Source organism: Rhinoderma darwinii, chromosome 2 (genome assembly GCF_050947455.1).
Source record: "Rhinoderma darwinii isolate aRhiDar2 chromosome 2, aRhiDar2.hap1, whole genome shotgun sequence".
In the NCBI taxonomy this organism is placed as follows: Eukaryota; Metazoa; Chordata; class Amphibia; order Anura; family Rhinodermatidae; genus Rhinoderma; species Rhinoderma darwinii.
Window position 1 is genome coordinate 49,037,502 of NC_134688.1, and position 24,687 is coordinate 49,062,188.

Sequence of the window (24,687 nt, forward strand, 5' to 3'; positions counted from 1 at the left end):
GTAGAATGACAGTAAAACACAGCCTCCATTTAGAACTGGAAATTTAAGGGGCTTACTATGTAAGAATGTATGAATAGAGAGGGTCGTATGAGATTAAGAATTTTTTATTTTTTTTTAAATGTAGAAATAGCACCACTCTCGTGGATAGCTGTAGCTAGTATTACAGGCATATTCACTTGAATGGAGATGACCTGCAATAATGCCCATGTACAAGAGTGGCGCTGTGTCTCGTGAAAAGGGGGCTCTTATTGATAATCTCATACAACCCCACTGGTCGTGCTCGAATTTCTTATACACTCAATGTTGGAACTTAGTCTCAGACACGGTCTTTGGCTGATTTCTTATGTACTCCCTGCTAAGATTCAGCGTAGTCTCGTGCACTAGGACTGTTTCCACACACAAGTTTGTACAGACTACTATGGAGAAATAATACGTAGATCGATCTCTATATACGTAGGGCGTGCATGTAGCATCTTAAGCCCATATATACATGTAACCAAACACTGCCCCCCATATTAGTCGTATTGTTTATACTTCACATACACACAAAAAAGTCGAAGTGGGCTTTTGTTCTTTGTAAAACCACTGAACACACACGTTCGGATGCCAGAATTGCTTATAAAGGGAAAGAAGTCAGGACTTGCTTGATGTTTACAGTCTCTCGACATTTCCATAGGGGTAGACTGGTTAGCCCTGCTGCGTAGATGACATCAACTCCCAACATCTGCCTGAAGTTTACATGGCTTTCATGTTCCAAAACCATGCTGGTAGGCCGACTGGCTTGGGCAGGTATTGATGTGAATGAAAACATTTTTCTCACACGTCCAAATCCTGTTAGAGTTTGGAACGGTTAAAGAAACGAAGGGCTAATGCACTCGGCTGTATAATGGCTCCATACAAGTTCAACAGAGCCATAGTGCGGCACCAAAACCGGCACCCTACTGTACCTCTATATGCCTCAGATTGATGCTCCACAGATGCGGTATTATGGAGGTATTCTCTACTAATAGAATTGCTTTTAGGGAAAAAATGTTATCCATAATGCAGTGCCGTACAGAGGCACCATTCGGCGGCACCCATGGCATCCAGATCTCTGTAGTACGGAGCCACATGGACTCCATGCAAGTCTGTAATAGGGTTTGAGGCTCTGGTTCTTACTTTTATATGGAAGGAAAGTGATGGACAACCCTAAGTACTTGCAGCTTACATAAGATACAAATGAAGTCCAAGCATCTCTTTATTTTCACAACTTCTAACTGGAAATGTGCTCGGCACAGACTCACCAGCTCTCGCTCCCCGACCTATGAGCGAGTTATGAATGCTTGGCACACACATTGTTTGGCTTGACATTACATTTATGCCTTTTGTAATTAGATAAATACACACAGCTGAACGGGTCACGGAGGCACAATGAAGCTCTTTAAAACATTCTCTCTTTCAACAAAGAATACACCAATTGTTTTAGACTCACAGGGAAGATCAGACATCCAGTGTAATGAGACTCCTCAAACACAAGAGATTGTACAAGCCAAAAAGCTATTCATGTAGAAAGCGGGTACAGGAGACACTCTCATGCACCTCTGATGTGTTGGATGCGCACAAGTGGCCGTGTGAGGTTTACGGAGGAACAAAGCCATTTATTTCTACTGCTCGGCAACTAGTGCGGAGGAATGTGGAGACAGACATGCTAGTGTGGGGGGCACTTATCTTCTTTACATCCAGTGGTCTCGCAACACAAAAAGCACAGCATGTTCCAGGAAAATAGAGAGACTTGATTTCTCCATTATAATGACCAAAGTATTCAGGGATTATAGGAAGTGTTCGGACGCATTATTGCTGCTAGAAATAGAGAAACCAGCTATTACAGAACAGCTCAAATCTGGTTAGTATGTATATAAAAAAAAATTAAATTAGGCATTTTGTAATTTATATACTATATTTAGAGTTAAAGGGGTTGTCCAGAAGCGACAATTATTACCTATGTACAGGAAAGGTTATAATTGCCTGGTTACTGGGACCCCCACCGATTGCGAGTGCAGGCGTCCCGAACCCCTGTTCCTCCTCACTGCCTAACCATTACCACTCCATTCAGTCTATGGAAACGGCAGTCAGTCTTAGGGTCAGTTCACACAGAGTTTTTTGACGCGGAAAACGCATCGGAAAACGCGCCGAAATGCCTCCCATTGATTTCATCACATTCCTCGACCACCGCTCTATTCGAGCTCCTCACTGATGGGGGTGAAGTGAAGAGGCTCTGGGGGTTTGAGACCCCCTTTCTTTTGCGATAGGTGATAATTGTCAATTCTGGGACAACCCCTTTAAAAAGACTAGAAGCTAAATCAACACATGATCCTGGGAGGCCTCGCCAGCCTGGGCCCTGCTAAGAGTTGACAAACATGCCAAAAGGGGACATAGGCAAATTTTTGTTCCACAGTGCCACCAGTAACAGCCACAATTTTCCTGCGAACTTGTCCCATTTGAAGTGACCTGTGATCTGGTACAAAATCATTGCATCCCAGGAGAATGCCACTAATCTAAGATTGTCACATTGAATCTAAAAAAAAAAGAATAATTTATCACTTATTTTTTTAAGCAATATGAAATATAATATATAATATTTTAAAATGGCACATGGATAAAACTCTCGTATTTTTGGTGCGGATTGCGCACTGAAAATTCACTACAAATTCCAATATAAAACGCATTTGAATGGGGTTATCGTTTTTGGAAGGATGGAATAGCGTAGTAAACTCTGCTATGCCATCCTGAGATATCCCACAAAGAAAACGTATACCGCTCCTTACAACACTATATGGACTGTAATGTCAGGAGCTTCCCAATGCTGGAGTCCCAGGCAGAGCATCACAATCGCTGTGCCCTTGGACTTGGGGAAGCTCCTGACATCATTGTCCAAATATGGACATGAGGAACAGCACCAGAGTCCCCGGGCAGAGCGCTAGTAGAAGCTCCAGGGACTCCAGCCCTGGGAAAGCTAAGGTCACTGTCCATTTATTTCAGGATTTAACCCAGGGCCATTCCCCGGGTGACGTATCGCACTGTATGCCAAACAGTGGGATATGTTTTGCCTGACTTGAACAAAATCCGGGGCATTAACCGGTCATGTGCCTGACCCATGGTTTCGTTCACTGTAATTGTACATTATGCACGTTAACGGATTTTGGTACAGATGTCAAACGTGAACGCACCACTTTCCGTTGTCCAACCCTCGGTAATGGAGGGGGGCCCAGAAATTCCTGATGGCGGCCCTGTCTCCACACTGCAAAAAATGTAAACAGCCGTTTCCGATCACATTACAGCAGCTAAATTCTGAAAATAATGCCGTTTGTGCCAATTCTTTTAATTTCTGAAAACGTGCTAATTGTATATATTATGTGCATATGTATGAAGGGTGGCACACTTTTTAAATGTTTGGCTAAAGTTCAGAAGACAGGCCGGCAGAACAAGCCGTAACTGAGACAGTCTGTGCTGCACAAATAATATTTCCATGTATACGATAGAAGGATAAGAAAGGCAGCAGACTCTGAAATTGATGGCTTGAATGTATAACATTCCTCTAACCAAGAACTTTGATCAAGCCGTGATATGTGAAAACTTAAACACACACATCAGTTCCTCCATCTGGATGGTGTTTTCAGCAGTCCTCGCTGTCACAAATGATTTAGGGACTTGAATGTTAACTAAATAAGTAATGGGTGTGGGATCAGGATAATTAATAAAAGTCAAGTAAGGGATTCTGCTGCACAATAGCTCATCAGTACTAATAATAAAACAAAGACTGCCTTACATAAGCAACCACCACTTTAAAAAAATAATTTAGTAGGTAATCATGAGCCCTTGGGTCATTGGTGATGGCATGCTTGTGCCAATAGTCCCATGAACCACTAGCAGTTGACAAGAGCGTGTCCGATTTGCGTCTCCAAATTTCATGCTTATGACCGTCCGTGTTGCATCTGTTTTCCGCATGGCACTAGTTTTTTTCTTGTCCATATTTCTCCTTCGCAAACACTTAGGCCCCATGCACACGGTCGATTGCGGCCATGGCCGGCTGCATTTTCGGCCCGTGGTCCCATACAAAAGTATGGGAGCACGGCCCGTAGAATGTAAAAGAACGGACATTTTCCATAATTTTCTGAAAATTTCAACGGCACGGACACCCATCCGTAGCGATACTGAAAGGTGTCCATGGCCAATAGAACTGAATGGGTCCGTAATCGCGGACCGTATTACGGTCCGCAAATCCCGACAATTTTTATGGTCGTGTGCATGGGGCCTTACTGGTTTTACGTTTTTCTCTGCATTTCTTTAGCAACTGGCGCGTGAAAAACAGACAACACATGGATGGATGAAAAACGAAATCAGAATAGAACATGCGTTGAGTTTCATTTAGAAAATGACTTGTTTTCCCAAACACACAGCTCTCTATGACATGTCGGTAAATTAGAAAGGTACATGTTACAGCTTGGAAATGGTCTGGTTCACATGTATTAGATTAGATATAGATTTTGGCATGAATTTCGCACCAAAATTCCCCCCCAAAAAATTCACCTGCTTCGGCTAATTTCCGTAAAGATCCGCAGATTTTCACACACAGATGAGCCCTAATGAATAGGGCTAATCTGCGTGCAGATCTGCGGCAAATCAAACTGCCCATCTATGCGGATATCCCGAATAAACCTGCGAATCTACCAGTAAATACTTGTTGAATTTGCCTATGCAAATCCATCACGTAGGAATTTAAAGTGTAGCTAAACGTTTGACAAACTTCTGACATATCATAGAGACATGTCAGAAGTTTGGATTGGTGGGGGTCCGAACACGGAGACACCCACCAATCGCTAGAACGAAGCAGCTGAAGCACTCGTGTGAGCGCTCAGCCGCTTTGTGTCTGTTCGGCTTTTTCCGGAAATAAATGTATCGGTGTACGGACCCAATATAAAGTCTATGAGCCGGTACTCCGATTCATCGGCTTTCCGGAAAAAGCCGAACAGACACAAAGTGGCTGAGCGCTCATGCTCGTTCTAGCGATTGGTGGGGGTCTCGGTGCTCGGACCCCCACCAATCCAAACTTCTGACATGTCACTATGACACGTCAGAAGTTTGTCAAACGTTTAGCTACACTTTAACCTTACCGCACAAATAAATTGAGTAATCTAAAAGAATTACATGGGGCACTCATTGTTAGTCAACTTCAAGAAAAGGAAGAAATCATAAATCGGAATAAATTATTCTGTACTTAAAACTCCGTCCTATTAGGTCTAATATGAACTAAACAATCAAAACGTTTCTCAAAATTTCAATTTTATTATTTTAACTCACAATTTGAAACATGATTTGACCATTTGACCCCATTATGTGCTAGGCACCAAGTCTGTAAATGGAGTGTTTCTACAAGGAGGTCTCCACCGTGCCTCCTCCGGCGAGGGGTAAATGTTTAAACCAGTCTCTGTTTTCATATACGTGAAAACCCAGGCAGTGAATAAAAGGAAGACGGGAGATTTATTGCTAGCTGGGTAATAATCAACTGCTACTAGTTCTTAGAATTTCTGATCAAAGTCTTAATAAACTCGCTCCACTCTATAAGCCTTCAGCGCAGGAAGTTCATGCCCCTTACAAGTGTTCACAGGCAAACAAAACACTTGCCAAAGTATCTCAGTGTTACAAAAGACTTTGTTAATTTATGGGGGCCCCACAGGCATTAACACTTTCATTTGCCACCAAAGCACTTGAAGACAGCTTACAAATATTTGCCTCTCCCTTACACACTACTTGGGTTTAAGGTTGAAATCTAATCTGTGTGCGCCGTCCTGCAATATATACACACATCTGCTGGAGACAAGTTACTTTCAATGCTCCGATCAGAGCTTTCCTGAAAAATATTTCACAACTAAGATCTAAGCTGCCGACTATAGGGGAGAGTCAATTCATCAACTCATTGCTGCTTGGATCAACAATGGCTCTTTTAAGTCAACACAAAACAGGACAAGATGTCTTAATAGGCTTCGGGGGTTACTCTGACAGTAGTCCATTAAGTATCGGAAAAAGGTCGGTAAGTGATTGAACGTGACGCAATTGTGTTCATAAATATAGAGGGCCTCATTGATCAAAACTGTCAAAAGGAAAAAATCTGTCCTTGTTACCCATAGCAACCAATCACAGGGCAGCTTTCATATTTCCACAGCAGTTTTAGAAATGAAAGCGGAGCTCTGATTGGTTGCTATGAGAACAGGGTTTATAAACCAGGCCTAGTGTGTGGTTTTCTTCTCACGCAATGTTTTTAATAAATGAAAGGAAAAAAAACTTGAAAAAATGACATGGATTGCCCAAAAAAAAAATAAAAAAAATGAAAATGTCCCACATTTCTTAAATACAGCCTGTAAAAAAATAAAAAATGTCCCACCCACATCAATGCCATAGATCTGAATGAATGTTTACAGCGCTCCTAGGGACACGGATACCTTTTCCCAGGGAGCATTGCTCTAAAGACTTCCTACTTCTTGCAGGGTCTCCACGAGGAGAGGCCGTGCCTTTTGTGAGGTCTACATTAGAACGACTGATTCTATTGGAAAGCAATGGTGGTTAATGTCGTTCATTGGTCACAAAGGATCAATGAGGAAAGGGAAGCTGTAATATTACATACTGTATGTATATAACATTAGTACATGTGGAATATTTTCTTCTGGCTCCCCAATGGGTCCAATTTCCCTGCTAAATAGGGCTTCGCTGTATTATCAAATATCGCCAATGGAAAAGAGTGGCGCTGTTCTTGGGAAAAAAAGATGCCTTTTTTCTCGTTTCATACAAACTCTTTAAATCGAACTAATTTATTTACCAGATGAAAGACTATTAATTGTCAATCACCTGCCCCTCCCCATTAACATGCGTACACAGCAGAAAGCGTATATTAATTCTGGACGACAACGCCTTGAGTTAAAACTAAAAATCCCCAATAGATCTCTGCTGTGATCTGCGGCCAGGTCTGGGCTTCAGATCTGTCGTTTGGCCCAAATGACTTTCCAAGGATTGCACCCAGAACAGAGCAAAAAAATGTAACATGGCAGATCAACTTCTCCACAGATATCTCCCGTCGGTGCAGAGAGATCGCAGAAAATGGTCGCTGTATGGCCAGCTTAAGATCAAAACATATTTCAACCAACCCATATTTATGCATTTCCAAATGATACTATACAGAATACAACCATTTCCATTCAGACTAAAGTATCTTTTAAAACAGAAAAGTGAATATCAAAGAAATCATACAGTATAGCCTCACACGTATCGCCCCAATAGTCACAAAGTTAGAGGTCACAAATCTCTCTCTACAATGTAAAGTGTAGAGTAGAATAGCAGCGGAGATTGTATAGAAATATATAGTTCTGAGTTCTCAAAAGTCCCTCCTGTCACTTCACAAAACGATTTGACCAAAAAGCTAGACCTAGTATTAAAGGAGGACCTGCGTCCATACACACTCTGACACCGTCCAATCAGTGGGTCACAACCTAGCAATAAGGGTAATGGTAACACCAAGATGTCTATTTACACATTTCCAGGAGGAATAACAGAGGAACGGTACAAAAAGTATTTACTATAACAAACACCCCAGGAATCAGGAGTGCGGACAGGTCGTCTTTACAGCAGTTTTCCAGGATAAAAACTTTTATTACATTTATAACTTCTTATAAAATTGAAAAATGTATCATTCCATACATGTATATTTAGACATAAGTGTACAGCAAAAGTGACATGATAACCAGACACCCATGATATTTGGTGGCTGCGTGGTTTCTGATGGCGGAGACCCACAGATGTTCTACACAATGGGGGAAATTTATTAGGACTGAACGCCTATTAATAAATGTGCTGCATCTTCCGGCCGGCCATGCGCAATAACAGCGGGCATGCACCTTCCATTTTTTCTCAACGGCCATTGAAAAACAAACAATCACATCACCGCTCCTCTTCTCCCCTCCGGGACCCCTCAGCAGTCCACGCGGCTCACACAAGGTCCTGATACTTAGCATCAGGGCCTTATATGCGATGCAGCACTCAATGCTATTAGTGATGCGTCACATACAATGTCCTGACGCTGCCCGGCATCAGTATGTTTTATGAGGCACGTCATGCTGCCCCCCACCCGGAGGGGAGAAGAGGAGCAATGTGAAAAGAGCATTAATTTGTTTTAATTAATTAATTTTTTTTTAAATTACATTGTCCACTGGGTGGGGTGGCTTGAGAGATCGCCCGATTGAAAGGGGGGAAAGGTACGGCGTCCAGGACGGGCCTCTACCTTGCTACGCCCCACAGAGTGAACTCTACTACAGGAGCAGGTGTGCATTTCCACTATAATTTTCGCCAATATTTAGCAAAGTCTCCTTTCCAAAACTCTTTATCCTGTAATACCCTTTAAACCTTATATACTGTGAGGGTATGTTCACACGGGCTATTTTCAACCGTTTATCGGGGCAATAAACGTCCCGAAAAACGGCTGAAATATCGGAAGAAAACCTACAAACATCTGCCCATTGATTTCAATGGGAAATACGGCGTTCTGTTCTGACAGGGCGTTGTTTTAAGCCTCATTTAAAAAAAACAGCACGTAAAAAGAAGTGCATGTCACTTCTTGAGCTGTTTTTCATTGACTCAATAGAAAAACCGCTCCAAAAACGTCCGTAAAAAACGCCACGAAAAACGCTTGTTTGATTAAAAAATGGCTGAAAATCAGGAGAAATTTTCCCTTGAAAACAGCTCCGTATTTTCAGCCATATTTCGTTAACCGTGTGAACATAGCCTTACAATAAGGCCCCGTTCACAAAGCGGAATTTGTGGTGGAGCAGGCCGCGGATTCCTTCGTAACATTCCGCCTCCCATTCATTTCAGTGGGAGTTTGACGCTTCTTTTTCCCGCTAGCTGATTTTTTGCAGCTAGCGGGAAAAAGCATCCTGCCCGATCTTCGGGCGGATTCCGCCTGATCTTTGGGCGGATTACGCCCGGATCTCCCATTGAATGGGAGGCGGAATCTTCCTGCCGATGGCAGAATTAATTCCGCGGCGGATTTTGCAGCGGGACCCACCAAGCAAAATTTGCCACGTGAACTGATCCTAAATGTACAGTAGGTCTGCAGAAAAAAAAACACATAATAAAATTTTAGAACACAATCCAAGACCCCAAATTTTAGGTGCAGCAAAACCATAACAACATGGACCAACCAAACAAGAGAAGAAGACTTCCAGCCAAAGTAGAAAATGTGGATATACTTACACTGAGGCTCATACGTGGGTGGGGGATCCCCACAGGGAACACATTCCATGTCTTGAAATCCACCAAGCTTTGTCTTCCTATAGAACCTGTAACATACAATATTCATCTTGAGATCACACTTCTTCCAAATTAGGTTTGAAGACATTTAACCCCTCGATCTTCTGCCAATATTTTACTAAAATGTATATTTATTATGCTGTACAAGCTAGTACATTAAAATAAAAATACTAGTAAAATTCTATGTATTTAATGCTAGTATCAAATGCCTAACTGCACCGGCCTGTACAGGTCAAGAGAATTAGGGTATGTTCACATGGCCTATTTTCAGACGTAATTCATGCGTTTTACACCTCGAATTACGCCCGAAAAAACGCCCCTAATACGCCTACAAACATCTTCCCATTGCTTTCAATGGGTTTTACGATGTTGTTCCCACGAGGTGTAATTTTACGCGTCGCTGTCAAAATACGCCGCGTAAAATAACGGCTCGTCAAAAGAAGCGCAGGACACTTCTTGGGACGTTTTTGGAGCTGTTTTTCATAGACTATTGAAAAGAGCTCCAAAAACGGCCGTAAAAAACGCCACAAAAACGCGAGTTGATAAAAAAAAACGTCTGAAAATAAAGGGGCTGTTTTCCATTGAAAACAGCTCTGTATTTTCAGACGTTTTTTGTTAAGCGTGTGAAGCCTTACAAGTCCAATCAAGATAATTTTCCCTCCTTACATTTCAATGGACTTTGATTTCTATGGGTTGCAATTCTTGCTGTAACAGCCAAGTCATAGGATAAATTTGCAGTCCTCCACTGCTGGCGCGCGCGCGCGCACGCCCGCACAGAGTCAAGTAGCTGTTCATACACATTAGATAGATGTTGGCTGAATTATCTTTCCTGACACTCCATACAAGATGCAACTAAAACTGCTGCTGGAGGACCAGCTCTCCCACTGCTGAGCCAGGGAGACTGCAGATATCAGCATGCTGCGGGGTAGGAATGACACGGATAGGAGCTTGTCATCTGTAGGTAGGTAGGAGATTGAGATGACATCATGCATATACTTGGTCTCATGAAATGCAGATTTTACGATCAGGCAGGAAAACTTTTAGATTATACAGCCATTCTTAAGTGGATTTTTAAAGTAAGTACACCAGCTTCATCAGGTCTAAGTAGGGCTGGGCGATTATTCAAATTAATTCCACTGATTTGACATTTGGGTGCCTCACTATTCTGATTTTGCACAGAATTGTTAAACCGATTTTATTTGCAGGGAGAAAGGCGCCACAGCACACAGAGCAGATGCTCCGTCACTCACACACTATTGGCCCCCACCCCAACGTAGTGACTCTGCTGCTTGCAGGGTGTGTAGCTCAGCAGTTGTGTCTGTGTGTGTGTGTGTGTGTGTGTGTGTGTACATTATATATATATATATATATACATACACACACACACACACACACATACCCACACACACACACTTTATAGGTTTAGTGTTTTATTAGACAACAATTTTTTATTTCTGCAATATAATTTCATATTACCTCAGCATGCCCAAGCATTTTAAACGGGGTTTAAAGCAGAGATTAGGGAGCAACTTCACCAAAAACGTAAAACTGACCATATATTATCTTTTCTATTCTGTAATGGCGGCCATTTTTTTTCCCCTAAAGTGACGACAACTGTATCTGGTGCCATACTGGTGGTCATAAGTTCTCACCAGCTTTTAAGAAGCTTTAATGGTTAATAAACGAATGAGTTGTTGAGAATCTATAAGGAGTGGCAAGCAATAGGGCACTGGGTCAGTTGACGCAGTCACAGCGCGTAGCCACTCTGTGCAATGTATGGGTGTATCGAGATTTTTTTGTTAGACCAAACGGCCCAGCCCTAGGTCTAAGGCCTCATTTACACGAGCGTGTGCGTTTTGCGCACGCAAAAAAACGCTGCGTTTTGCGTGCGCAAAAGGCAATTGACAGCTCCGTGTGTCATCCGTGTATGATGCGCGGCTGCGTGATTTTCGCGCAGCCGCCATCATAGAGATGAGGTAGTCGACGCCCGTCACTGTCCAAGGTGCTGAAAGAGCTAACTGATCGGCAGTAACTCTTTCAGCACCCTCGACAGTGAATGCCGATCACAATCTACACCAACCTGTGAATAAAAAAAGACGTTCACACTTACCATGAACTGCCTGCTTCCTCCAGTCCGGTCTCCCGGCCGTTGCCTTGGTGACGCGTCCCTCTCTTGTCATCCGGCCCCACCTCCCAGGATGACGCGGCAGGCCATGAGACCGCTGCAGCCTGTGATTGGCTGCAGCCTGTGCTTGGCCTGTGATTGGCTGCAGCTGTCACTTGGCCTGAATTGTCATCCCGGGAGGTCGGACTGGAGGAAGAAGCCGGGAGTTATCGGTAAGTCAGAACTTCTTTTTTTTTTTACACGTATATGTATATTGTGATCGAAAGTCACTGTCCATGGTGCTGAAACAGTTTAAGTCTTTCAGCACCGTGGGCAGTGACTGTCTCCTGACGTCGCGTACCCGAACATTTTTTGCCGGGTTCGGTTAAAACGAGTTCGGCCGAACCCGGTGAAGTTCGGTGCGCTCATCTCTAATTTGACACTCCGTTTGGATGTTTGTAACCAGAAAAGCACGTGGTGCTTTTCTGTTTACATTCATCCTTTTGACAGCTCTTGCGTGATTTTCGCGCATGCAACGCAGGACCGTCAGTGTGGCATGCGTTGTTTTCACGCACCCATTGAAGTCAATGGGTGCGTGTTGCGTGAAAAACGCAAGAATATAGAACATGTCGTGAGTTTTACGCAACGCACTCACGCTGCGCAAAATTCACGCATCGTCTAAACAGCCCCATAGACTATTATAGGTGCGTACGACACGCGTGAAAAGCACGCGCGTCGCACGCGCGTATAATACGCTCGTGTAAATGAGGCCTAAGAGATGAGTTTAATAATGTATCCCGTTTGTATTGTGAAATCCGGTGACAGATCTTCCCTAAATAAAACAAGAGCCTAAAGATGTTCTCAGTTATCCTGCTATTGCTCCGCAGTAATGAGATTGTTCTGTAGCGTGAGATTACTGCGCAGCATGTAAAAACAATGGCTGCATTCCTGACAACATGGCTGGTCTGAGTTACTTCAGTCAGGCATGGTCATTGCAACTTTGGAATCACAACAGAGAAGTCTGTGGACTTAACCAAGCAGAGTGGAACAAATACTTTAGAAATGTACAAACACAATCACAACCAGAAAAGCCCACAAAGAGCTGAAAAACGATCCAGTGTAGTGAGAGCAAGTTACAAGCGTGCCCAAAAATAAATGTGATTTCATAGTATTGTAGAGGAATGTGAACAGAGACAGGCGATGATACGGGCCATGCCATTTTTAAACAATATAGGAATTTGCAATTCCCTTACATACATTAAAGAGGTTGTCCAGTTTAGAAAAAACAATTTTCCTATTAGAGAATTCGGAGTTAATAGAGCGGGGTCCTCTGGTCAGAGTGGAGAGCGGTTACAAAGAGCGTCTCTCGATCCGGAGGACCTGTCCTGTCCTGCATTACACATACAGCCCATTGATAGGAACGAGCACTGTGTAATGCCTAATTTCCCTTGTGGTGGCGCTGCTGGGAAATGTAACACTTACTGCCATGTTTCGCTACAGACAACAGCTGATCGCTGGGAATCCCAGGAGGGGGACACTTTGTGGTGAGCTTATTGTCAAGGGACCCTTCTAATAGGGACTGTCCAAAGCGGAGAACCCCTTTTCAAGTAGAGTACGAGCATTAAAGGTGAAATTGGTGACCACCCCCAATCTTTACCCTATAAATCCCCACCATTTATCTACACAAAGGACGGTTTGTCAACATTTTGGTTATTTTTAAGTTAATTTTGAAGATGCGAAGATTGGGGGAATGACACGTGTTGGATGGTAGGGAATTTCAGAGAAAAAGGAGAATTCTTGGAGGCAAGTAATAAAGAGAAGTGCTGAGATATACGGAGAAGCTTAGATGGTAGAGGTGGATGAATTTTTCAGCAGCATTGAAGATAGCCAGATGGGTACGAACTGGTTTTTTTTTGTAGGGCCACAAAGGAAAGTGCTGCAAAAGTTAAACTAGCAAATAATGAAAGAATGTACAACCATTTCGGTGATATCTTTGGTGAGGAGGGGTAGGATGTGAAGGGAGTCAGAAGTTATCACCGTCGCAGTAGATGATACAACGGATGATTGTAATCTATGTGGTCTTCTATACATTTGGAGGAGATCACACAATGCTTCAGAGTATAGATTTTGAGTATATTACTAAAACTTCATGGTCATTCAAGTTCAAACAATTGAATCGAAGTCTAAATAAAGTCCCACATTGCTGAACGGAGACCTGATAAGAACTCCTCCAGAACTTCTAAACCTAACGATACCACAAGGTAGCGCAGGCTCGGCAGTATATAAAAAAGCCTAAATACATTTGTATTGACACAAAGGAAGATAGAATTAGGAATTCAGGACAAGTTCCTCGCTTTAATTGAGAGTTCTCTTATTAATTCATTAGAAAAATATTTCGCCCCTCTCCACTGTTAAGAGGGGTGAGGCTTAGTAGTTTCATGCCATGAGGGGAATTCATTTAATATAGACAAGCCTCTGCAGTGGCCCGTTAAAATGCAAAGCGGCTAATGAGCAGCAACGGAGGATGTGTAAGCTGTATTTAATTGATCTACGCTTGTCAAAATAAAGTATTATATCCAGCAAAGGACATTCACTCAATGTCCACTCTACAGAGAAAAGAGGGGGCGGGATGAACATGAGAAAAAGATTTGGAATCCAAGAAAACTCATCCTGAAAAAATGTGCCAACCAGATGTAGAAAAGCCGGGTTTGTCATTTAGCAGAACTCATCAAGATAGGACAAAGTGTTATCCGTGGTTTTAAAGAGGAGCGGTCCGCTCTCCTGACATGCGTTTCATTAAATCCATATATTCCCAAATAATCCTACAGCAATTTTTTTTTTAGAATTCCGCGTTGTGCCGTTCCTCTGTTAGTTCTCCAGGAAATGTATGAATAAATTGATAACTGGGTGTTACCAGTTCCCTTAGGGGTGTCCCTACACTATCTAATAATGTCCAATCGGTGCGGACAGTGTAGGGACATCCTTAACGGGAATAGTAACGCCCAGTTGTCAATTGATTCATACATTTCCAGGAAGAATAACAGACAAACAGCATTTCTAGGAAAAGATGCCCCAATAGTCTTAAACTTATTACATAAAAGGTATTTACTGAAACAGACAAGTCATGTCCCCAGAAAAGCTAATCTGGCTCCACATGCTCATAGCTGGCTTCTCCCTGAATACAGCAGTTTATTTGATCTCTGTAGGTGACCTCGCTCCTCCGCAATCATCTTGGGTGGCTAATTTCTTAATAAAGCGACAACTGGGCGGTCTTTGCCACCCACCATCAACGGAGCGTGAACCTAAGCTGCTCTGTCAAAGCGGTTAAGTTCACGCCCCGTTGACAGTTATTCATAAATTAGCATATCAGCCGCCCGGGATGAACCGGCTGATTGCAGGGGGATCGGGGGCAAAGCAGAGAATAGGATGTATAATATAAAATACATTTCATACCCCGGTAAACATTCTCCGCATACGGCATTACCAGTCGCGGTGCAGTTTGCTTTCTGGTAGCGGTTGACAGATGCACAGTCTAGGCAAGTCTTGCATTTCTGGAAACCCCAGTCTTCCTTAAACCTATTGGGTCGACAGAGTAAACACTGCGCATCTTCCCCATATCCAAAGCCGCATTCCTAGAAAAGAAAAGCCATGAAAGTCAAAAAAAGGAATTTTTTTATTTTTTTTAATGACCCGATATTTGCTATATTATCGTAAAGCCTTATATTAATAAATATAAAACTTTCCACAAGCTGCACATTAGTCCCGGAAAGGCAAAAAAAAAACCCTAAACTACTCTTTAATTTCTTATTAACATCCATATCCGCATAAGGCTTCGTTCACACAGAATTTTTCGGACAATTTAAACATAAAAAAAAGGCTTCTAAAAACAGCGCTATTAAAATGTAACATGCGGTGTATTTTTTAAAGGTGTTTTTCATTTGGTGTGATTTTGTACATTATTTGTTTCTGGCGTATTTGTAGTCCTATAGAGAAGCCTGTGGGAAAAGCACCTGAAAAAACGCCAGAACATGCGCTAAACACGAAATTGCCTCAAAAACACAGCTAACCAAAATGTAGTCATGCGTAGTACATTTGATATTTTACTATAGACTTTAATGCAACATTTGGTCGCACTAGAAAAAAAAACAAACACCGAATGCAGCCAAAAGCGGTGTGTGAATTCAGCCTAAACTGGGTAAATCAAAAAGTTGAAATCGAAAATGACTGCTGCAAATTGGTCATAACCCAGTTTTGCCATACACCTGAATGCGACAACCTTTGAGTGAGCTATAAAAGGGGCACCGTTAGGGTATGTGCACACACACTAATTACGTCCGTAATTGACAGACGTATTTCGGCCGCAAGTACCGGACCGAACACAGTGCAGGGAGCCGGGCTCCTAACATCATAGTTATGTACGATGCTAGGAGTCCCTGCCTCGCTGCAGGACAACTGTCCCGTACTGAAAACATAATTACAGTACGGGACAGTTGTCCTGCAGCGAGGCAGGGACTCCTAGCATCATACATAACTATGATGTTAGGAGCCCGGCTCCCTGCACTGTGTTCGGTCTGGTACTTGTGGCCGAAATACGTCCGTCAATTACGGACGTAATTAGTGTGTGTGCACATACCCTTAGTGGTCAAGAGGTATAACCAAGAACCCCTGAAGATAAAGCGTTTACATTTTGTAGTGATTTTTTAGAAATGTTCTTTAATCCACGGTAAGTTTACTGGAAACAATAAAACCGCTGATGATGTCTGGTGCAGACAGATGGTGCTGCATACATATTGGTATCAAATGAAGGGAGGGGGGGGTAGTTAATTGGCCTTCTCTTTCTAGACCAAGTTAGTAGATCCAGCGTTAACGATCGTAGTGCATATCAGAAACAAAGAGTCTCACAGCAGCTTGCAATGTGTTTTTCAGGGCTAATAATCTCCCTTACTCCTATAGGCAATAGCTCGCCATCCGCCGTGTTTGAGAAAGCGCAGAGCATTTGAATGATAAAGGGTTTTAAGGGCTCCTACTGCTGCATTATCAGCAGCTTATGGCCGAGCTCACTGAGGTATCTGTTTTCTAATGAAGTCAGCGATGTGAATGAGCAGGAGCTGGGTAGACGTTCACACACAGGCATTCCACTTAACCGCTGTGAATAGAAACCACACCTTTGTCTGTGCATTGCCAAAGACATGTCACGCAGCGCTGGCCCCTAACAGCGGAGCTCATCAAGTGGGACAAAGAGGTAAATACATGGACCGTTCTAAACAAAGTCAACAGCTTGCAAATTGCACCAATTTTTTTTTATTTTTTTTTATAGAACAATTCATTTGAATTAAAGGGTTGCTCCAAGAATATATAAAAAAAACAACTCTAAAAGAAGTATAGGTTATAGCAAAATACAAAATGGAAAAAGTATAAAAAAAAACAAAACGTAAAAAACATTTTTACTTCTTTGCAGTGTTATTAGTGCTTAAAGTTATAGAACAGAAGTCTGCAGTTCCTCTATTCCTGTATCCCCATGACAACACTTCCTGTACTGTACCTTGTTCAGCCTTGTCATAGGGAGATTGAATGACTCCAAATGACTATCCACAGCAATTTCCACAAAAATACACACATTCTTTGAAAATCTTAATTAAAAGCCGTTTTGTGTAAATAAAGCGGAGTCATTTTCAAGATCTTTGCTAGCCATCAGTGAATGGAAACATTGCTTACATCCGGCGGCTAAAACCTGTCCCGATCATGCCCAACTCAAAAAAGCCTCCAGTCTGGCAGCGGAAACCCCTGCCAAACTGCTGATATTGCTGGGAGAAGCCGTGCTGGCTTACAATGTAGTATGATAAGAAGCCCATTTAAATGAACGGTCATCCATGTAATTAATATATGGTCTCTGAGAGTCCGTCAAAGAACAGCAGCTTTCCACTACGTCCCTTTATGACATCAATATACCCTAATAGGTACAACGTGGTAAATTTGCTAGTGTAAAAAAAACTGGGGGAGCTGTGATGGCAGCCATGTCGGCAGTCACTCAGATCTCTTAATATCAGGTAGAACTAAGAACAAAGCGAAAAGGGAAGAGCAGAACATATAAATGCAAAATAAGCGTAGTTGTGTGTGCACAAGACTTAGGACCTCAGACTCCAGTCCCACATATAGGACTTCCAAACGAATAGGCAACACTACACAAGACTCCAATTCAGTGAAAAAAGGTTAATTCACCCATAACGTCAGTGCTACGTTTCAGCCCACATGGGCCATTCTCAAAGCTTGAAATAAGAACACAGCTAAACATTTTTTACACCTTTATATAAGATGACTCAAGGACTTATTGTTACATGAGGTGAATGCTCCTTAAAGGGATTAGCAAATTTTAAGTTAATAGAGCGGATCCTTATCTCTCGGCCAGGGTAGAGAACAGTTACAAAGAGTGTGTCCCGCTCTGGAGGACCTGTCCGGTCTTGAATTACACAGATAACCGATTGATTTAAATGAGCAATGTAATGCTTCATTTCAACTGTGGTGGCGCTGCAGGGAAATTGAACACTTACTGCCAGGTTTCCCCACAGATCATAGCTGATCGCTGAAGTCCCAGCAGGGGGACAGTTTGTGATCAGCTTATTCACAAGGGACCTTTCTAACGTGGACAACCCGTTTAAGTCTCAATAGAGAAAAAAGAAAAATACCAACAGATTCTGCATGAATCTGTGTCATTCCACTTTTATGGCCACATTCTTTCTTTTACTGGATGCCAATTCCGCAGCTCCAGTGATGGGTACTCTCCAGCTGACTGTAAATCAAAACCATCTACATTTTTATTCATCCCAGCTTCAACAGATGTTTGAGGTTAGTGCCAAATCCTAAACCTGCAACAAGCCCCAGTACATAATGTCATGCCCCCTGGATCGCTCCTTAAAGTCCACATCTTTTCTAATGCTGCAATAAAATAACAGCAGCACAAGAATAAAAATTTCAAAAAAAAGCAATGGAGTGAAAAGCAGAGAGATTTTTTGTATTATGTAACAAGGAAAAGCTCATAACAAATGTACCCGCTTCACTCTCTATAGTGGCATCCAAACACTAAATCACTTGGCTTGGGTAAAGTTATTATTTAATACCCATGTCATATACATGCCAGCTAAATCATTCAGATTATGAATAGGTTACTGTCAAATCAAAGAAGCGCTCATAAAGTAAACTAGCACAAGACACGGCTGCCATGAAATTGAAGGGGCTGATCGTTGATAGAGGCAGGGGTCCTCTGTTCAGCCAGAGAAACTAGAAGAGAGTCTCTTGTTTTGGAGGACCCAATGCATCTTTTCATTACATGGACAGGCCACTGTTTCCCATGGGAACGGTGTAATGATTACATTTCTCCTGTGGTGGCGCTGCAGAGAAATTGAACACTTGTTGCCAAGTTCCCCCACAGAGTATAGCTAATCTTTGAGGCTTCCAGCATCTGGATATCCTCTGATTAGCTCATCAGGGGGGACACTTCTAAGAAAAGGGGTTTGGTTGGGGCAGACAAACCCTTTAAGATACTAAAGTGAAGATGAAATTTAGAACCACCAAAACATATTATGGAATTTATTTCCCAAATATTTTATTTCATTATTGGAAAAGTTTACTAAAGCCACAGAAACCTCTTCTATTTCCTTAGGCCCTGTTCACACTGAGTTTTTTTGCAGGTGTCAGATTTTGACTCTGTTTGCCGCGTTTGTCGGCCACGGCCATTCAGTGCCGCGGGCAAAAAAATACCACGAAAAAAATCGCTTTCTCTGCCTCCCATTGATGTCAATGGGAGGTCCAGAGATGGAAACGCACGAAGATAGGGCATGTCGCTTCTTCACGCGAGCAGTTTTTATGGCTCACGGGAAAAAAAAAAAACCTCTGAAATTAATGGGAGGCAATTTCGGGCAAGTCTCGGCACTGTTTCCACGTCAAAAAAAACCCTTAAATACGATGCAGTTGTAAAAGTAACCAGCTGACCAATACGGGTCTGGCTCTTGGAAAGCCTGTTCATCAGCGGATAGGACCATAGGAAGTTTTCGCATTACCACACATTTCCCTGGCCAGCAGTCACTTCACCGGAAATGTAGTATCACATGTCGGCCATTCAGATAAATGGACAAACACGTAATTTATGCCCTAATAGACAACACATTTACCTTGTGTCTACCTCTTGTTTTATACAGGTTTAATATAATTCACATTTCACACCACATTTACTAGTCAGTAAGAACCATTATACCTTTGATAGTTCCTTGCCTGGGCCGCACTGCCGGCAGGGTCGACAGTTCCCATTGTTGTCAAAGTATTCCTGCTCCTTACAGTCTCCAACTTCTGAAAGTGCTCTGGTAACCTAACAAAAAGAGAACAGAAGTTTCAACATTGTTTGCTCTAGGAAAATAACTTGGAGATGCCTTATTCAGAATGATTCGTTCATGCCCGGCATCACAGTTGGTTACAGAAGACTGATGCCAACGTGTGACAACAAATGCAATGCTCCCCACTTCATTTACTTATCATAAAAATCCCAAAAATGTAATTCATCTGATTTGTTTATATTTGGAGTCTAGATGCATGACGGCATCCGAGTGGCACCCGATAGTCTTCACGGACCCATTCACTTTAGCGGGTCAATCTGGTCCGAGGAAAGATAGAACATGTTCAAATCCAAGATCACTACAAATGCTTTGAATGAAGAGTTCCCATTACTTGGTAAATATCCAGATTTCTTTGACTCAGCTAAAAGGACCTAGTCACAGACAGGACCCCTTCATTTAGGGGCACACTGACAAGAACCCTCATTGATGAAATCATCTGACATTTTTGGGTAGCGGGGAGGGTATTTTTCAAGCAGTAAACAGTCCCACAGATAAGAAAGAGTGGCACACATGATCTAGGTCTCCTTTACATGCACAGCCAGTAATAATATGTGTTTATAATTCTAATGATCCTATTAACATATGGACTGCAGATGTCAGCATGTTTGCACGTTTTTTGAAACAATTAATCTTCACAGACGTAAATGAATAATTGATTTTGGTGGACAAATTAGTGTTTATTAACGGAACTGCGCCAAATTATGTCAGCTGTATGTGGGAGGGGAACCTTTTCCTTTAGGAACAAATGAATGAGGAAGCAAAACTTAAAATACAAAAATCTAATTTTTTTTTTGTAAATCTAAAAAGAGTTAATGCTGATTTTCCCTTTTACCGCCGCTGCAGACGAAATAAAAATGTAATCAAAAAGGGACATAACCCTTAACGAAATAGTATACTAAATAATATACAAAAGTACAAAAAAATCTTTATTAAATATAATCAACAGTAACATAATATGGAATAAAAAGGATTCACCATACACGGAAATATATACAACAAGGTCAGGTGGAGCAGACCATGGACAGACAGAGTCAACCATCCAAGGATAACCAGACCACGCTCAAATAACCCACGGGAAAAAGAGTAAACCGTGGGTATAAAGTAATCAAACCCACATGCAATGAAGTGCTGCCTACCTAGTATAACAATATACAGAAATAAGCTAGGAAAGTCATAAGGAGACAAAGGCTCGAATGGCAAAAAGAGCCTCCTGACGAAGCCGGTCTACAGGACGAAACGCGCGTCGAGACGTTCACCCATCCATCCATTTTTTGATCTCCAATATCGCTCCTTACCATGTCCCAGCGTATGTGTTGTCCTCTAGTCCTCGTATGATTTTTTATTGTGTCTAGCTATTTTCAGCCTGATCCTTTTTGCCATTCGAGCCTTTATGTCTCCTTAGGACTTTCCTAGCTTATTTCTGTATATTGTTATACTAGGTAGGCAGCACTTCATTGTATGTGGGTTTGATTACTTTATGCCCACGGTTTACTCTTTCTGTGGGTTATTTGAGCGTGGTCTGGTTATCCTTGGATGGTTGACTCTGTCTGTCCATGGTCTGCTCCACCTGACCTTGTTGTATATATTTCCGTGTATGGTGTATCATTTTTATTCCATATTATGTTACTGTTGATTATATTTAATAAAGATTTTTTGTACTTTTGTATATTATTTAGTATACTATTTCTTTAAGGGTTATGTCCCTTTTTGGTTTGGTTTTAGGTTGTCTACTTGAAATAAGGGACCCCAGTATACGCCATTTGTTTGGTGTGAGGTTTGTTTAGGTTGTTGAAATAAAAATTGAATGTCCGCTAGAGTTAATGGAAATCCATGGTCCTCCTATGCAGAAATGCTGGAGGCAATGCTCAGCTGTAGATAATAAAGGCTCATGGCTTGCGTCCTACCTCCGCTAGCTATTAAAACATTTGTACAAAAAATTCTGGTAATATAAACTTTATCAAATATACAACTCTACTAATATATCTTTATGTTAAGGAAGAGGAATATGAGGTTGAGGAGAGATTAGATTCCTCCATTCACTATATCACGTATACGTTGGGGAATTAGTATTTTCAGGCACCTCATGTGCGCTAGAGATTTTATCTCAGTAGGGTGCTTTGCTTCTTGGTAATATATATACACCACAATTATAAATCTTTGTGGGAGAAAATACATATATATTACATACATCGTACAGCCATAACATTGTGTAAGACCCCTTGTGCCACCAAAACAGCTATGACCAGTCGAGGCATGGACTCCACAAGACCTCTGAAGGTTCCTGTGGTAACTGGCACCAAGATGTTAGCAGCAGATCCTTTAAATTCTGTAAGCTGCCTTGTTTTTCCAGCACTTCCAGAGGCTCAACCCAAATGAAACCCGGGTAATTTAAAGGCCAAGTCAACACCTTGAACAATTTGTCACTTTCCTCAAACCATTCTTGAACAATTTTTGCAGTGTGGCAGGACGCATTATCCTGCGGAAAGAGACCACTGCCATTAGGGAATGTCATTACCATGAAGGGGTGTACTTGGTCTGCAACAATGATTAGTTAGGCGGTGCATGTTAAAGTAACATCCACATGAATGCCAGGATGCAAGGTTGCCCAGCAGAACATTGCCTCCACCGGTTGCATTCTGGTGACAATTCTTCCACCAAGTAAAAAATGCACACGCACCCAGCCATCCACATTATGTAAAAGAAAACATGAGACCAGGCCACCTTCTTCAATTGTAGGCACATTCACCGCGGACTGGGATCAAAATGGGCACTCTGGCTGGTCTGCGCTATGCAGCCTCGAACGTAGCAAGCTACGATGTCCTGTGTGTACTGAGACCTTTGTATTATAGCCAGCAGTAACTTCTTCAGGAATAGCGCTACAGTATCTCTTCTGTGGGTTCGGACCAGATGCGCTAGCCTTTTATTCCCTAGATTTATAAGCCTTGGGGCCCATGACTGTCGCAAGTTTACCGGTGGTCCTTCCTTGGACCACTTTTGGTAGGTAATAACCACTGCATACTGGGAACACCCTACAAGACCTGGCGGAGATGCTCTGAACAAATTGTCTAGCCATCACAATTTGGCTCTTGTCAAAGTCACTCAGATCCTTACGTCTGCCCATTTTTCCTGCTTCCAACACAACAAGTTAAAGAACTGACTAATCACTTGCCGCCTAATATACAGTGAAGGAAATAAGTATTTGATCCCTTGCTGATTTTGTAAGTTTGCCCACTGTCAAAGACATGAACAGTCTAGAATTTTTAGGCTAGGTTGTTTATACCAGTGAGAGATAGATTATATATATAAAAAAAAAAAAAACAGAAAATCACATTGTCAAAATTATATATATTTATTTGCATTGTACACAAAGAAATAAGTATTTGATCCCTTTGGCAAACAAGACTTAATACTTGGTGGCAAAACACTTGTTGGCAAGCACAGCAGTCAGACTTTTTTTGTAGTTGATGAGGTTTGCACACATGTTAGATGGAATTTTGGCCCACTCCTCTTTGCAAGATCATCTGTAAATCATTAAGATTTCGAGGCTGTCGCTTGGCAACTCGGATCTTCAGCTCCCTCCATAAATTTTCGATGGGATTAAGGTCTGGAGACTGGCTAGGCCACTCCATGACCTTAATGTGCTTCTTTTTGAGCCACTCCTTTGTTGCCTTGGCTGTATGTTTCGGGTCATTGTCGTGCTGGAAGACCCAGCCACGAGCCATTTTTAATGTCCTGGTGGAGGGAAGGAGGTTGTCACTCAGGATTTGACGGTAAATGGCTCCATCCATTCTCCCATTGATGCGGTGAAGTAGTCCTGTGCCCTTAGCAGAGAAACACCCCCAAAACATAATGTTTCCACCTCCATGCTTGACAGTGGGGACGGTGTTCTTTGGGTCATAGGCAGCATTTCTCTTCCTCCAAACACGGCGAGTTGAATTAATGCCAAAGAGCTCAATTTTAGTCTCATCTGTCCACAGCACCTTCTCCCAATCACTCTGAGAATCATCCAGATGTTCATTTGCAAACTTCAGACGGGCCTGTACATGTGCCTTCTTGAGCAGGGGGACCTTGCGGGCACTGCAGGATTTTAATCCATTACGGCGTAATGTGTTACCAATGGTTTTCTTGGTGACTGTGGTTCCAGCTGCCTTGAGATCATTAACAAGTTCCCCCCGTGTAGTTTTCGGCTGAGCTCTCACCTTCCTCAGGATCAAGGATACCCCACGAGGTGAGATTTTGCATGGAGCCCCAGATCGATGTCGATTGACAGTCATTTTGTAGGTCTTCCATTTTCTTACTATTGCACCAACAGTTGTCTCCTTCTCACCCAGCGTCTTACTTATGGTTTTGTAGCCCATTCCAGCCTTGTGCAGGTCTATGATCTTGTCCCTGACATCCTTAGAAAGATCTTTGGTCTTGCCCATGTTGTAGAGGTTAGAGTCAGACTGATTAATTGAGTCTGTGGACAGGAGTCTTTTATACAGGTGACCATGTAAGAGCTGTCTATAATGCAGGCACCAAGTTGATTTGGAGCGTGTAACGGGTCTGGAGGAGGCTGAACTCTTAATGGTTGGTAGGGGATCAAATACTTATTTCTCTGTGCACAATGCAAATAAATAGATATAATTTTGACAGTCATTTTCTGTTTTTTTTTTATATAATCTATCTCTCACTAGTAAAATTAACCTAGCCTAAAAATTCTAGACTGTTCATGTCTTTGACAGTGGGCAAACTTACAAAATCAGCAAGGGATCAAATACTTATTTCCTTCACTGTATCCCACCTCTTAACAGATGCCATTTTTTACAATTCGAACACAAGAAAGGTGTATAAAAATAGTGCAAAAATAAAGCCCTTTTATGTCAG

General features: G+C 42.2%; 1 protein-coding gene across 1 annotated transcript in view; it reads right to left on the reverse strand.

The window, feature by feature from the left end:
- TNFRSF19 (TNF receptor superfamily member 19) overlaps positions 1-24,687 on the reverse strand; it is a 58,266-nt gene that overhangs the window by 20,667 nt on the left and 12,912 nt on the right. Inside the window, exons 3-5 of the mRNA XM_075851624.1 lie at positions 19,686-19,796; positions 14,891-15,069; positions 9,277-9,362 (exon numbers count right to left, since the gene is read on the reverse strand). Of these exons, the coding sequence (XP_075707739.1) occupies positions 9,277-9,362; positions 14,891-15,069; positions 19,686-19,796 (376 nt within the window). The remainder of the gene's footprint in view (positions 1-9,276; positions 9,363-14,890; positions 15,070-19,685; positions 19,797-24,687) is intronic.